This window comes from Seriola aureovittata, chromosome 15 (genome assembly GCF_021018895.1).
Source record: "Seriola aureovittata isolate HTS-2021-v1 ecotype China chromosome 15, ASM2101889v1, whole genome shotgun sequence".
NCBI classification, from domain to species: domain Eukaryota; kingdom Metazoa; phylum Chordata; class Actinopteri; order Carangiformes; family Carangidae; genus Seriola; species Seriola aureovittata.
The window spans coordinates 4431646-4447811 of NC_079378.1; the positions used below are offsets into that span (position 1 = coordinate 4431646).

Genomic DNA, 16166 nt, shown 5'->3' on the forward strand with positions numbered 1-16166 from the left:
TAAACGTAGACAAATGATTGAAAGTTACAACTTAATTCATAAAAGGAGCTTGAGGTAAACAAGAATATATGTGAATTAACACAATAGTATTAAGTTAAATGATTGATTTACGACTACGTTTTCTTTATAATTAACTCAAGTCCTTAGTCAGTGATGTGATAAGGTTCATCTTCACCCGTCGACTACCTCTCGCGAGACTTTACGAGAGGATAAGTTGAGGGAACATGGCGACGTCTAATTTGCTAAAGGTAGGACCCACTTCAATTCAATTATTTGTTTTTAACGGTCGCCGGAGTGCTTGTCACTTTTGTACTGTAATATCGGCGTTTAGCTCTAACCTTTACGAGCAGCACACTGCACCTGTGCGCGGCTGTGCTGTCAGTGTTGACTTCAGCAGGGAGCAGTTAAGTTACATCTGGCTAACATTAGCTAAGTGCATATCAGTGATTTTAGCTACATAGAATAGCTACAACACAGCTAAATGCGAAGGGAAGAGGAAGGCACGGGGGAGACGGAGAGACAACGAGATTGTGAACGGATGGGAGACATATCGTTAGCTCAAACTGTGCTAGAATATATCTTTAATCCGTGTATGCGCTAGCTACAGATCTCATATCATCTGTCAGTCAGTGGCAAAGGAGGCTGTAGCTGACCAGCCCCTTGAAAGACATGCTAAAGGCAGCCTAAAGCAACTGTCGTAGTAGTATTTTCTATGCATTGAGTGAACCTTAATCCTCTGCTGCTATTTCAGTAATTCACTAAGTCAATCATAGACGCAGGAGAGGTGACACACCAGCCAGAAGTCACACACTACAGCAGTGGACCGGTTATAGGGAAATGACACTGCAGTCAAAACAAGGAGCAATAGCAGCTGTATATGCTGGGCAGGCAGCATTGCCAAAACATGCATATTAGCTATCCCCACCTCTACTCTGTTATCCCTTGCATTGTACCAACATGAGGACAATCACACACATCCAGTTACTTTCATGTTCCTATGGTTAATTTTCACATCTAGTTTAGCATGATCTACCAGTTCAGCCCCTCTTAATTAAAATATTTAGTCCCTTTCCCTTATCCCTTTCCATGATAAACTTAATCTTGTAATAATACTAGCAGTATAATAGATATGTCGTGCTGACTTAAAAGGAAAAAACAGCAATAACAATAGAATCCAACCATGAATGAAACGGGTCACTGTTTACTGCAAGTGCATATATTTGTAACATACATTTGTGTAATAGCAGTATTTCTTTGCCAAAACAGTTTACATTAACATGAGCTGCTATGTCTTAGTTAGCACTCTGAACTCATGGGCTCATGGGAAAATGGCAGCTGCCCTCGCATACAACCCTAAAATAACAAAGGTTATAAATGTGTCTTATTCTTAAAAGAAATAAAACGCTCAACTAATTGGTTAAGACTGGTCGTGTGTATTTACACTGCAGTCTGCTAACTTCTGTTATCCATATCCACAACACTCAAATTCAGCAGATATCCAGTGCATTAAAACAGGAACCGGCACAAATTGCTCAAAAAGGTCATGGGGGTACCAGTTAGCCTGTGAAAATAGTTGCACAATGTATTCCTCTGTGGCACTGGACGAGAGCTTTGTCACGTCTGTAAAATGATGATGATGGCATAAAGATTATATCAGCTTGGGCCAGGGGACTACAAAATCATAACAGAAAGCCTTTGAAAGACATTGGTTGTGTCCCAATTTTAAATACAAACCAGCTGTATATATTATGTACAGTTACTAAATGTACTATATACTGTTTTGGTTCTTAGTATACTAGAAATCAACATACTTATTCTATACCTAACATACTAATTTGTGCTTCAGACATTAATCCAACTGCAAGTTAACTGTAAGTTATTTTTTGTTTTCAAGGCCACCGAGCAAATTTATTCATTTAATTGGTTGGTTTACATTATAGGAAATATAGGATCCATTGTTTTTGGAGCTTGGCTCATACTAATGACACAAAGTCAGAATGTCTCAGTTTCTGCTGCATCAGTTTTGGCTTATTTGGTCTCTGGTGAGTCCCTTATTTTTTGGAAGTGCAATACTGAATCACTGGAGGACTCTTCACCAGACAGAGTCCAATCAATCAATAATTAAAAGTCTGGAATAATGTTCCACCACCACAAACATATACTGCACTCTCAGACCACTTGGGAGAAATCTAATGTACACAGAGTACCACAGTCAAGTTGCAACAATTAGCTGATGAATTGATTAATTTATTGACAGAACATTTATTGGCAGCTATTTTGATAAATGATTAACCTTTTAATCATTCAAGCAAAAATGACAAACATTTGATGGTTCCAGCTTCTCAGATTGGAGGGTTTTCTGTTTTTACTAGTCTTATGCTCTAGTAAATTAAACATCTTTTGGCTGGACAAAACAAGAGATTTATTTGTTTGTTTTGTGTCTCATGTTTTAAAGACTAAATGATTAATTTAGACATTAATCAGCAGATTGGTGAAGCCCTAAATGAAAGTTAGAATAGTAATGAACACATTAATCAGTAAGTTAAGATAAATCCTGTACACAGAAGCTCAGCTAACCACTGGACTACTCCATGAAAGTCTACCAGAGAGAATTAATTTATTTTAGCTCTCTAAATACAAAATGCTATTTTTGTTACTTTTGTTCTTTTGTTTTGTTTTTGTGATTATGTTATTTAAGTGACACTCACTGTTTAGGCAAATAACCTGAGAGCAGCAGAAATATCAATGTGTAATGTTAAATTGTAATTAAAACATAATTTGTTTTGATCTAGTGTTGTCAGTGTTTCACATGTTTAATGAACAAGTCCCAGCTCCTGTAAAGGTCATCAACAGTTTGATTCATGTAGTTCACTTCCTCCTGTGTGTTCCCAGAACAAAGGCTCCCTTCAGTTTGAGGATAAATGGGACCTGATGCGTCCCATAGTACTGAAGCTCCTGCGGCAGGAGTCCGTCACCAAACAACAGTGGTTTGACCTGTTCTCGTAAGTTTACCTATTCTCGAATGCATCTGCTCTCAGCTTTGGCTCCGATACCCAGTAAAACAGGGACAGGTAACATCGTGTCTCCTCTTTGTCTCCACAGAGACGTCCATGCTGTATGCCTGTGGGATGACAAAGGTCCCGCTAAGATACACCAGGCCCTCAAAGAGGACATCCTAGATTTCATCAAACAAGCACAAGCAGTAAGACTAGGACCATACTGGGGTTTTTGTTCCGGCATCATGTCTAAACTACATTCTTGTTGGTCTCTCATTCGCCCATTAGTCCACTTCATTTACATCCTGGTAGTGTTTTAATTAGCACTTAGACAGATCCATTCCAGCATACACACACACACACACACACACACACACACACACACACACACACACACACACACACACACACACACATATATATATATATATAGCTGTCTAGCAAGTTTGCAAACAATGAATAGCTTGTTACACAGCCTTTAATGAAAAAATACATTTCATGGCTTTGCATTCTGTCTATTGAGGCTACTATTGGTGGAGAAAATAATTTATTTGTTGCTTTTTTTGATGCATTTCTACAGAATTCCTTGAGGATCATGTGGTAGAAAAAGAAATTGATGTTGAAATGTGTTTGAATTAATTTATAAATGGAGTGAACAGATTGATCAAGGGGGGATTTCACAAAGGCACAAATCCTGTGACTCTTGTGTTTAATCTACTAAGTAAAGCACATGGGATATTACAGAATCTCTTCCACTATATTTCTGGCATCATTTATCAATCAGTTTTTTTTTTTTTTAGCATTTATGACAATTAAATGCTGCATTACAGTACTTAAAACCTATTTATTTATTTTAAACAACTCCCAGCTTTTATACTGAATGCTTGATGCATATTCTGGAAGACTTTAAGATTGTCCCTAAATTGTGCAGTTTACTAATCTGTTCAGTTTGGAGTCTGTTGTTGTTTCTTTTCTTTTCACAACCTGTGATTGTTGAAAATATAACCGTTCAATTTCAGCTCAGGGAAGATCTCACGTTAAATCTTGATCTTAGATTGTGATACCAAAACTTAACATGTTCTATTAATTGATTATTAGAAAACTGAGTCAAAATCTACTGTCATACTTTCACACCCTGTAATTACAAAGCAAATAAGTAACTGATTTTGTTGTTTGTTAATTTTCTACCTGCTAAATATCAGTTATATTCTGCAGATGGTAATCAACCTTGTCCTATGTTTCCCACTCTTTCTAAGCGGGTGTTGAGTCACCAGGATGACACAGCGCTGCTGAAAGCCTACATAGTGGAGTGGAGGAAATTCTTCACACAGTGTGACATCCTGCCCAAGCCTTTCTGCCAGCTGGAGATTACTCTGATGGGCAAGCAAGGAAGCAACAAGAAGTCCAACGTGGAGGACAGCATCGTCCGCAAGGTGAGGAGGAGCAGGAGTGGGCAATCAAAGAGTTAATACATGTGTGTCATCTGTATACATTGACATCATTCTGTGAGTAATACTACATCACTCACTGTGCAGCTGATGCTGGACACGTGGAACGAGTCCATCTTCTCCAACATTAAAAACCGGCTACAGGACAGCGCCATGAAGCTCGTCCACGCTGAGAGGCTGGGAGAGGCATTTGACTCCCAGCTGGTCATTGGAGTGCGAGAGTCCTACGGTGAGAGTCAGCAACACAGGTCACCTTATTGTTCCAGTATATTAACCCAGAGAGGCTCATAGGTCCATGAGTGCATTCAGTTTTTATTTTTTTGTGTGAATCAAAATCTTTGTCCAGAATCAGACCTCTGGTTGCACAATAAATGCCTCTTCTACCCCTGTAATCTTGTAAACTGTCCTGTAAACTTTTTCCTGACCCAGACACTTGTTGACCTCTCCATATCTTTTCTGCGGTTGCGCTTTACTTTGTCCCCTGTGCAGTGAACCTGTGCTCCAACCCCGATGACAAGCTGCAGATCTACAGGGACAACTTTGAGAAGGCGTACATGGATTCTACTGAGAGGTTCTACAGGACACAGGCACCCGCCTACCTCCAGCAAAATGGGGTCCAAAACTACATGAAATATGTGAGTATGAGTCATAGATGTATTTTGAGGCCAGGAGAACTTATTTCTCACTATGAGTGATAGGATCCTCAATAGACGCACTGTTTTCTGCCTGTTTCATTAAATATGTATCTGCCACTGCTGATTAACTTTCTTTTCAAGCCAATCTCCGTCCAAAAATGGGTAAAACAAAGAGATGATGATGAGACATAAATACATTTTTATAATGATTATCTGCTAGTCGTGAGTAGATAATATACAAGGGTTGATATCTGCTCCCTGTTAAAACCGTTTCGTAATCACTGCACTCTCATACACTCAGGTTTCCATCTCGCTCTCTGCTCAAGCTGAAGCGCAACCATCTACAGTTCACTTAAGTAAACTGCTGTCCTACGGTTACATCTTACAACATGAAGCAGAAACCTGAGACTTGAGGCTTCCACTCCCTGTTTTGATGATCCTTGCAACCTTTCTAACTCAAACAACGTTCATGCACTTTGTCTGTTTAAACACAGCAGGGACCATTAATGTTAATTTTCTGCTGAGAAACGGTCACAGTTTGGTCAAAGCTTGAACACTGTTTGTATGAAGTTGATCAGTTGTTAGTCTGTTTTTCACAACAGAAAACAAAGTGTTTTATGAGATATATGTTTGAGTATTTTATGTGCATTAAATGTCTGTAAATGTAATAAATATTGTAAATGTGTGTGAATTTTCACCAGGCTGATTCAAAGCTGAGAGAAGAAGAGAAACGTGCACTTCGATACCTGGAGACGAGACGTGACTGTAACTCTGTACAAGCAGTGAGTATTACACATCAGTATGCTGCATCTTATTTTGAAAAGTCTACTTTTGATCCATAAAAAAAGGGTGTACACCATTTCTTACAAACTGCAAACCCGCTGTTTTTGGGTTTTACATTTTACACATTGACTTCTTCAGTCTTTACATTTTTATTTGCTTATTTTTCAATTTTATTTTTAAAGCTTATATTCTTTTTTTTTTTATGCAGGGCTCCACATACAGTGAATATATAAATATTTATCTACCCATATTTTCTCTTCTTCACTCTTCTCATCTCACTCTCAGGAAAAAAAATAAGTTGAACTATTTCCTTAAATAACAATGTCTGTTTTTTATTATTATACTGCACATACTGTGTCCCTCATCCATTTCTCCTGAATTGTTTCCTCTCCGTTTTTCTTCCTAGTTAATGGAGTGCTGCGTCAATGCGCTGGTAACATCATTCAAGGAGACCATCTTAGCTGAGTGTCCAGGCATGATCAAACGAAATGAGACAGAGAGTGAGTACGGCAGGACTGCTCCCACCAAAGGCTCAGCCAGCTCAGGTTTGCACCAGGAAATAGCCCTGACCAAACCTTCTTGTCCAGCATCCTGTAGAACATCCATGTGTGTTTCCACCTCTTAAGAACATGTGCGATGATTAGTCAGTTATTGTAGTTTGACAGCTGATTTTTTTTCCCCCGTTTATCAGCTAGCAGTTGGAGCAGCACATACCTCAACATGTACCTGATACCTTACTTTTAGAATATTTTTGGTCCATCGAAAGAAGCCAAAGTTGTCAAGTGTCGTCTAAACACAAGCAGTCGCACAAAACCTCTGCTTAAATAAAATACAGTCTAAAATTGGCAAAAGTTTGGATTTAAATCAGGAACTATGTGATCAAAATAAAGTTTAAGTTTATAAGATTACATCTGAACAGAGATATCGTGCCAGCTTTTTGGTTCTTACCAGTTTTTGGAGCACATGTCTGTCTTACCAAAACAGTGTTGAGGTTTCATTTCTCTAGATGCTGGAATCGTGCCATATTAGCTATTTGTCAAACCTCTGTCCACTTTCCTTCTAAACTCAAATTGCAGTTCAGTTTAGATTCACAGGATCTTAAAATCTACTTGGACTTGGAAATGAGCTTATGAAACATTTTGGTTCTAGACATTATTCAGGATTCAATTGTAAACTACAATAATGAATTATCTTAAGATTACATTTGAAGTATAAACTGAAGAACTTTTTTATAATTTATAATTGAGGCTCGGTCTCTGTGCTGCATTAACCACCCATCATTATTTGTTAATGCATTTGTGTGTGTATGTGTACATGTGTGTCCAGGTCCTCTTACAGTTTAATTTAACAAGTGGACAAAGAGCACCCACAGTAATGGATTTTAAAGTAGCCCATCCTCTGCTAGTTTTATAATGCAGCTGCTAAATAAAAGCTCAGCATTTAAATGCTTCTTATACTTCTGTTTCTACACTGTGAGACAAACCTGGTAACACTAGTGGTGAATTACCTGTGTAGGGTTTTGGCTAATGGATATTCCTATTATTTAATATCCATGAATTTATATTTTATTTAATCAATGGAATATAAAAAACATGAATTTCACTTTAGTCTCTTTAGTGTCTGTGTAATTGTTTTCATAATAATCTTTCCTCCCCCACAGAGCTGCACCTGATGTTCTCTCTGATGGACAAAGTGCCCAGCGGCATCGAGCCCATGCTGAAGGACCTGGAGGAGCACATCATGAGCGCTGGCCTGGCTGATATGGTGGCTTCAGCAGAGACAATCACCTCTGTGGGTGTCACACACACACACACACACACACACACACACACACACACACACACACACACACACACACACACACACACACACACACACACACACACACACGTACTGATGAGGTTGGGAAATTAACAGCCGTTAAATGGAGTTGAATGTCGATGTTAAATGTTGATTCCAGTTTATTGAGACTTTGTGTTACTTTCGGGGATTTGGTCGTCTTCTCTATCAGCTGTGATAACGCTGTTCTCACCAAAGTAATTACTGACATCTGGGAATACGGGGTCATTACTACAGTAAAGTGCAACAGGGCAAGAAACACAAGCACAAGGATGATCAGATGGGCTGTAAACAAGCCAACTGTTTAGCCAGGTGCTTCCCACCTTTTTGTCAGACATACCTACAGCATTAAACTCACATTTAGCCAAGTTTTTTTAATTGTTTATCCATTACTTTTCAATTATCTACTAATTATTTACTCATTACTTTAAGCAAACTATTTCAACTGTTACTTTAAGATATCTGTTTTTGCTGTTTATCAGTTGCTTTTAGCCATTTCACCAAGTATCCATCAGTGTTAACTATTCTTTAATTATATAACTTGTTTATAAGATAACGAAAATTCAATGTGACGTGAAGTTGAGAGCTTGTCAAAATACTACTTCTAAAATTAAGAATGAACTTTGACACTCACATTACTTTGTTTCTAAACCTGTTTTTTGTTGCAGGACTCAGAGAAATATGTGGAGCAGCTGCTCACCTTGTTTAACCGCTTCAGTCGCCTGGTGAAAGAGGCCTTTCAGGACGACCCACGCTTCCTGACAGCCAGAGACAAAGTGAGCTCAACTTTTACCACCTTGTCCATAAACAGTACAGTGTGACTATAGGATGCACCTGTCAGAATATGTTCTCAACTATTTTTCAAACCCCTTTACAGGCGTACAAAGCTGTTGTGAATGACGCCACTATATTTAAATTAGAACTTCCTTTGAAGCAGAAAGGGTAAGAGAACGCTCCCTGTGTGAGATCCAGCTTTTGATTTGAATGATGAAGGAAAAGATGTCTGACTACACTCTTCTTTTTGTGCCTGTGTTTACAGGGTAGGTCTGAAAACTCAACCAGAATCTAAATGTCCAGAGCTGCTGGCCAACTACTGTGACATGCTCTTGAGGAAGACCCCGCTGAGCAAGAAGCTCACCTCTGAAGAGATTGAGGCCAAGCTCAAGGAAGTGGTATGTATCAGGGAGTCCTTTTTTTTGTTGTATCGTGATTATTAACCCTGTATTCATTTGCCCTTGCAGTTATGTATAAAGATTGTCAGAGCCAAATAAGATTTCAGTTTTCTCAGAATTTAATTCAAAAATCTTATCAGACATCTGACTTTGTGGCAGAAACTCACAAAGCTGCCAGATCTGGTTGAAGCACAGCCACAAAAAAGGAGCATTTAACAAAAAAAACAAAAGTTTTTTTCAGTAAACATCTGTGTGCTCTTTTACAGCTGTTAGTGCTGAAGTACGTCCAGAACAAAGACGTGTTCATGCGCTACCACAAAGCCCACCTGACCCGTCGGCTCATCCTGGACATCTCAGCGGACAGTGAGATAGAGGAGAACATGGTGGAGTGGCTCAGGGTAGGGACCCGTGTGTGTGTGTGTGTGTGTGTGTGTGTGTGGTACCAACATTTCCTGTTTTTCACATAACTGTTAACTGTTGTGTCATTTATGCTAACAGGAAGTAGGAATGCCAGCTGACTATGTCAACAAGCTGGCCAGGATGTTTCAAGACATCAAGGTGTCAGAGGACCTCAACCAGTCGTTCAAAGAAATGCATAAACACAACAAGCTGGCTTTACCAGGTAAGAGGTACAACTGGAGACAGGCAGTGATTGGTGCATCTCACTCACACAACACAAGCCTGAGCAGCTGCAACCAGTGAATATTTATGACTTAAATGATGATCAAAATTATCTTTGACTAATTCGGAATAACTGAACTAAATAATCTGTTGATTGTTAAAGGAATAGTTTGATTTTATTTTGCACTTTTCGTGCATTTTTAAAAAGAAAGAATGTTAAGAATGTAAATTGACAATTGTCAGTAGTTTTGATAATCGATTGTTTAAGTCATTTATCAAATATTCGAATTAATTAATTCAAACTTCAAATATGAGGGTTTTCTCAGTTTTATACTGTAAACTAAATATCTTTGGACTGTTACACAGAAAGCAAAATAGAAACCATATCTCCCTAAATGCTGAACTATTCCTTTAATTCAACACTACTCGCAGTTCCACACAAAGTAATGACAAAACTTTAATGCTGGTTTTAAATCCTTGTAATAATCACAGCCTGTGTCAGCCTGTGTACTCCAAGGCTGTAAGTCTGTACAAGATAAAAACTAGGATGTCCCTGTGTGTTCCCCTGCAGCCGACTCTGTCAACATAAAGATCCTGAATGCTGGAGCTTGGTCGAGGAGCAGCGAGAAGGTTTTCGTCTCTCTTCCTACAGAGCTGGAGGACTTGATACCAGAGGTAGAGGACTTCTATAAGAAGAACCACAGTGGCAGGAAGCTTCACTGGCATCACCTCATGTCCAACGGCATTGTGAGTGCAACACATCTGCACAGAAAAGCACACACACACACACCTACTGTTCGTACTTAGAGGAAGCCTTGTCTGCCTCCTGGATAGATATACATATACTAAATATAACATCCCTCATTTCTCCAGATAACCTTTAAGAATGAGGTGGGCCAGTATGATCTGGAGGTGACCACCTTTCAGCTGGCTGTGCTGTTTGCCTGGAACCAGAGGCCCAGGGAGAGGATCAGCTTTGAAAACCTCAAGCTCGCCACTGAGCTGCCGGACGCAGAGCTGCGGCGCACTCTCTGGGTAAAGGAAGACGTTGGGTGGGGTAGATAGATGTTGCAAGACAAATGATGAAGATAAAAACTGTTCATTTGCCAAGGTGATCAGCAAGTTTTACAGTCGAGGTTGTTTTGCTATTGGAGTGACTTTTCTACCTTTTCTACTACCTTTTTCATCCTCCCAGTCTCTGGTGGCGTTTCCCAAGCTGAAGCGGCAGGTGTTGTCGTACGACCCGGTGGTGTCTTCACCTAAAGACTTTGCAGAAGGAACACTATTCTACGTCAACCAGGAGTTTTCTCTCATGTAAGGAACATTATGTTCATGTCAGTATGTTCAACACGCCTCTCTGTTCTTCACATATTTGTATATCCTGGTTTGAATGCTGAGATTAACCAGTTGGGAAATTTAGTCACAGGGAATGAAACCAGCTTTTACCAGGGTGTTTCCTCTGATGTGGGATTGACAGTCATTAGACTGATTAGTGTTCAAAAAATGAAACTTTCCTGACTTCAGTGTAAAGTGAACAGTTTAACGACAAATCAGTTTTTTTGCCATAAAAATTCCAATGTGCTTATTAGTGAAAATTTCTTCCAAAAAGAAGATACTAAAACAAACTGGTAAACAATTAAGCGGAGGCGTCTTCGCATGTTGCCCATAGATGCTTTTCATTTAGTATCTTGTTGGGTTGAACTTGGTGAACCCCCCCACCCCCTTCTTAAAAATTGCAACATGCAAACTTGCACGAGACCATTTCCTTTTATGTTAAATTTAACAAATGGAGCTTATCAAAACAAATGGCATAGTTACAACCCACGTAATGCAATTCTAGGACTTGCAAATGTATCTGCAGTGCTTACAAATGGCTTTTGTGCAACAAACCTAAATCAAATCAATATTATCTGTGACAAGCCTTTGAATTTAAAAAACAGCACCAGTTCTCTTAGATACACATGTGCACAGTTTCTCAGGTAATTGGCAGGTAGGTGGTTCCAAGCATCTTGGAGAAGTTGCCTCAGTTCTTCTGTGGACTCAGGTTTTCTCCTCATGTGATCCCAGACTGACTCCATGATGTTGAGACCAGGGCTCTGAGGGCCAGACCATCTGCTGCAGGACTCCTTGTTCTTCTGGTCTCTGAGGATAGTTGTTTATGACTCTGGCTGTATGTTCAGACTTGTTGCCCGATGGTTTTATGTGATCGATAAGAATCTAAATATCTGAAGTGACTAAAACTTTTTCACAGTACTGTATATCTACTTATACTGCAGATATGGAAGAAGCAGAGTCTAAATCAAGTTTCCTGTCCTTTTAACCTCTAATTTAAAAACTATGCAGCTGTTCATTGATGCAGGACATTGGTTTTTATTTTTCATTTAACTTTACAGAAAAAACTCAAAGGTTCAGAAAAGGGGGAAGATTAACCTGATTGGTCGGCTGCAGCTCACCACAGAGCGAATGAGAGAGGAGGAGAACGAGGGCATCGTCCAGCTCAGGATACTAAGAACACAGGTAAGGAGATGAGCTCGCAGCATGCAGGTCAAGTTGCTGCTGGTCTCTCCTCTGTTAGGTAACAACACCTACTGTGAATAAATGTTCTCATCTTCCATTTCCCATCGTGGACTTTGAGCAGACGTCTTTTGCTCTGTTTGTATAAAGTCACGAGCTTTTTACAAGGCACTCTGTGACCCACACTTCTCTGTGTTTCCCATGTCCAGGAGGCCATAATCCAGATCATGAAGATGAGGAAGCGCATCAACAACGCCCAGCTGCAGACGGAGCTGGTAGAGATCCTAAAGAACATGTTTTTACCACAGAAGAAGATGATCAAGGAGCAGATCGAGTGGCTGATAGATCACAAGTACATAAAGCGGGATGAGACCGATATAAACACCTTCATCTACATGGCATAGCACAACACATTAGGATGACTTGTGTTGACTTTGGTTTCCGTGGATCAGGCCTGATGGACACTAGAGTACTTCCAGGCTCCCCGTCCTCTATTTAAAAAAAAAAAAACAAACAAAAAAAACAAAAAACAATCCAAACTTGTGCAGGGAGGCATGAATTTAAGACTGAGACCTATTTAAAAAAAAGTGGAACTTCCTGCCTTAAAGTTGTACAAAGAAAAAAAGAAGAATGCGAAAGTTGGAGTGGGAGTCTGCACCAAGTGGTTGTAACTGTTTTTAGTTGGAGGGAGTTTCCTTTGCTGTCCAGATGAGACTGTTAATTGTTCGTGGTCTGTTTTTGATGCCATGGTGTGTCATCTGGGTAGCTACTACAACACTCCTGCTCGATGCTTGTGCAAGTCTGAAGGCATGCTGACAGGAAAAGATGAGGAACTTTGGATCTCAAAATATCTGCAGTCCAGTTTTAACCCACGTCAAACCCAGACCGCCTGAACCTTGAACAAAACACAGCCCTCTTCACTCAAAGGCGACGCTGCTTTAATCCAGCGAGTTGGTGTATCGCGGGGGCCCTGATGCTGTCGTGACTCCCTGCAGTCATAGTTAAAGTGATCAAGCACTTAATCCGGACATTCAGATAAGCACTTCACAGTTTGCAGGACTGAACCAGACAGCAATGTAGAGCCGACTCTGAACCACGTCACGCCTCTGTCCATGGGTAAAAAAATAGAAAAAAGGACAAGGTGGGAAAAAATTAGCATAATGCTATAATCCAGAGTCCATTTCCCTCCACCAGATGTACCCAGGGACAGAGGTGGCGATGGAGTTAAAATGGGAGCTCAGCTCATGTTTGCGAAAGCCCTTTTTCTGCAGGAAGCCTGGGAGAAGAGGCTGAGGTCAGTATTACACACAGTAAATACTACAATTCAAAACTATCAGAAAGTGTACCATGAGATGTGAATAATGAAATGATTAAATAAACAGCACCTTATTATAAAACTACATGCTGGCTTGTCATTCATCCTCGTTCAGGCAAACAATTAATTATATCCTCAGAATAATGATAGTTTGAGCTTTCAGGAAATGTTTTAAAGGGAACGTCCACCAAATTTACACTAAAAGGAATAGTTCACACATTTTAGGAAATTTCTTTTGCTGAGTTAGACAAGAGGATCCACACCACTTTCATGTGTGTACAGTAATTAAGAAGCTGCAGCCAGCTCCCATTTAGCTTAGCTTAGCATAAAGACTTGAAACAGGCAGAACAGATAGCCTACCGCAGAAATTATCTTTTCAACTCCTTGAGTTTCTGCTGGTTATCTGGCAGCTGCTGAGAGGCAAGAAATGGGGCCCGCAGTGTAAGAACAGTATGAGTATAAAAACAAGATATGCTGGAGAACTAGACAGAGGTGATGGGTCACTGAGAAGACAGGATCTGTTTGGCTGCAACAGAGGAACAACAACTAGAGCAAAAGATGACAAATCACAGCGATGTAGCAGAAAAGAAAAATTAACATGAACACTAACAGCTTGGAGTTTATTTCCATCGTCACCCTGCAGAGAAACGAATGTAGATCAATTAGTAAATCAAAAGCATTGTTGTGAGGCTTTGTATTCAGAACAAAGGACTTCAGAAGAAGTCTGAGTGGCTAAAATAAGTCTACAAATCCACTGAAAGTCTGTGCAGTGAGGACATCCTGAAAATATACTACACAGTTGCGGTTTATAAAAGTTTCCCATCCAAGTTGAGTAGCTTTGGGTTTGGCTGTTATTTGTACTGAAGCATTGAACTGATTCTTTAGTTCTTTTTTTTTAATTTTGATGTAATCTTTTTAATTTGATATCTAAACAACTGCACACAATGCATGGGTCTTTATCTACAGTGTAAGTTCCTGAAGAACAACCAGTGCAGTAGAAAAACATATCTGATAAGGTATCACTGTTCACATTGTCATTCATTATGTTTAACCAGCAGCCTCCACCTCTGGGTGTCCACAGGACGAGTCATAGCTGTTGACAAATACATTAATAAACACTTATATCTACTTACAACTACATTATAGTGTGTTATGAACCTTTTGTTAAATGTTTATATACTTGTTTCGAATGCTAAACAGGTGAGATAAAATTAAAGATTTAGTTCTCTATCCCACTAATTGAATGAATGCTGCTCTTATTTCTGCCAGCAGGTGGTTCAGAGGTGAACAGTAACCACATCCGCCGTCACCCTCAGAGACTAGCAGGAGTCCTCAGTGAAGTCCCCGTCCCCAGCCATCTTGACTTCTGTGGGGCTAATTCAACTAACTTCAGCTGCATGTCCACAGTGACTTATTGAACATCATCAGGGCTTCTTTCTCAGTCGTGAGGTTCACATTGACGTGAGAATAGGTTCCACTCTCGTATGTATTCCCCTTCATGGAGACAACAGCAGTATTAAAACAGTAGTGTTTGACCAATAGATGGTGCCAGAGCAACATTACACCAGCTGCTGCTTTGACAAAGGAATGAAGGAACGAATCAGCAAGTGTGAATAAATGCACTTCTTCTACATGAATGTTCAACTAAAAATGAATCTCTATTAATCTTAATTTAAGATCATTTACCTAAAATTAGCTTCATCTTGCCCAAACACAAGCCATAAGTGTGAATGTGAATATGAACAGATGTTTGTCTCTATATGTCAGCCCTGGTGACCTGTCCAGGGTGTACCCCGCCTCTCACCCAATGTCAGCTGGGATTGGCTCCAACCCCCCCCACCCCCCCACCCCCGTGACCCACAAAGGATAAGTGGTATAGTAATGGATGGGTGTTTTTTGCAGGCAGAGGACAAACTTAAAGGATAAGGCTGGCATTATTCTTTATTTTTCCTACTGTCAATAAATCCGATAGAAACACCAAAACCACTTTCACACTTTCTGACTTCCCTACCCCGTCTGTGGCACTCAGCACCAAGCCCATTTGTTCCTAATGAAGACATAACTCACTAAAAATGGATCACAAATATATAGTTTAATTTCTTTTTTTAAAAAGAACAGCTGGGCACTGCAGTTTTTTAGCAAAACTTATGAGAAAATAGTGCATTTATTGGGGACTATATTCAGCACCGGATCAATACACATTTGATCATGTGTGTTAGACTGACTCAAAATAAACTAAACCAGTTCTTCGTCGGCTTGGTTGGACCTTGTTGCCAATAAAAAATATTCAATATCACAAGACTTATTATTTGATCATGGCTATATACTGTGTGCACAAATACATAATGTTATCTTAAAGGTCAATAACATAATATATCATCAAATTATATCAATTCTCTCATGCAGTATTTGACTAGAAAGTGTTTCTTGTCTAGAATTCAAAAGCTTCTGGCCAATGATTATTTTTGCTGATATTTGTATAATTTTATTTCTCAAACAGAAATATAGATTAAAACTTGCTGTGTTTATTTTTCAATCATATCTTCACAGGTGTTGACACAACTGGAAAGCTGTAATTAGGTGGATAGTTTTCTTAATTACAACATATTGCATCCTCTTGTTATTTGTGACAAAGGGGATTATAGCAGGCCTGTTAGTTTGGCGCATGCTCAGTTTGCAGCACCCCCACCCCCCCACCCCCACCCCTCCTAGCGAGGACCACTTTCACGAATTGGCTTAAGAAAGACAATACTTCCTGTTCGTACCTTCAAAATAAGACTTATGGGGGGGGGGGGGGGGGACTTGCAGATTGGACTGCCATTTCTTTGATTGGGCAGGTTTAA

General features: G+C 39.7%; 1 protein-coding gene across 2 annotated transcripts; it reads left to right on the forward strand.

Moving 5' to 3' along the window:
• The first annotated feature begins 204 nt into the window (after positions 1-204).
• cul5b (cullin 5b) lies at positions 205-13408 on the forward strand. 2 transcript variants are annotated; one of them, XM_056398143.1, is made up of 19 exons: positions 205-248; positions 2893-3002; positions 3103-3202; positions 4253-4429; positions 4532-4673; positions 4934-5079; positions 5781-5861; positions 6269-6407; positions 7523-7653; positions 8370-8477; positions 8579-8643; positions 8741-8873; positions 9140-9271; positions 9372-9495; positions 10066-10241; positions 10368-10529; positions 10690-10808; positions 11888-12011; positions 12218-13408. In XM_056398143.1, the coding sequence occupies exons 1-19, from the start codon at positions 225-227 to the stop codon at positions 12410-12412; spliced, it is 2388 nt and encodes a 795-aa protein (XP_056254118.1). In that variant the 5' UTR covers positions 205-224; the 3' UTR covers positions 12413-13408. The 2 variants fall into 2 exon arrangements, with proteins under 2 accessions (XP_056254118.1, XP_056254119.1); XM_056398144.1 differs by having other exon boundaries at positions 6269-6362.
• Positions 13409-16166: the final 2758 nt, after the last annotated feature.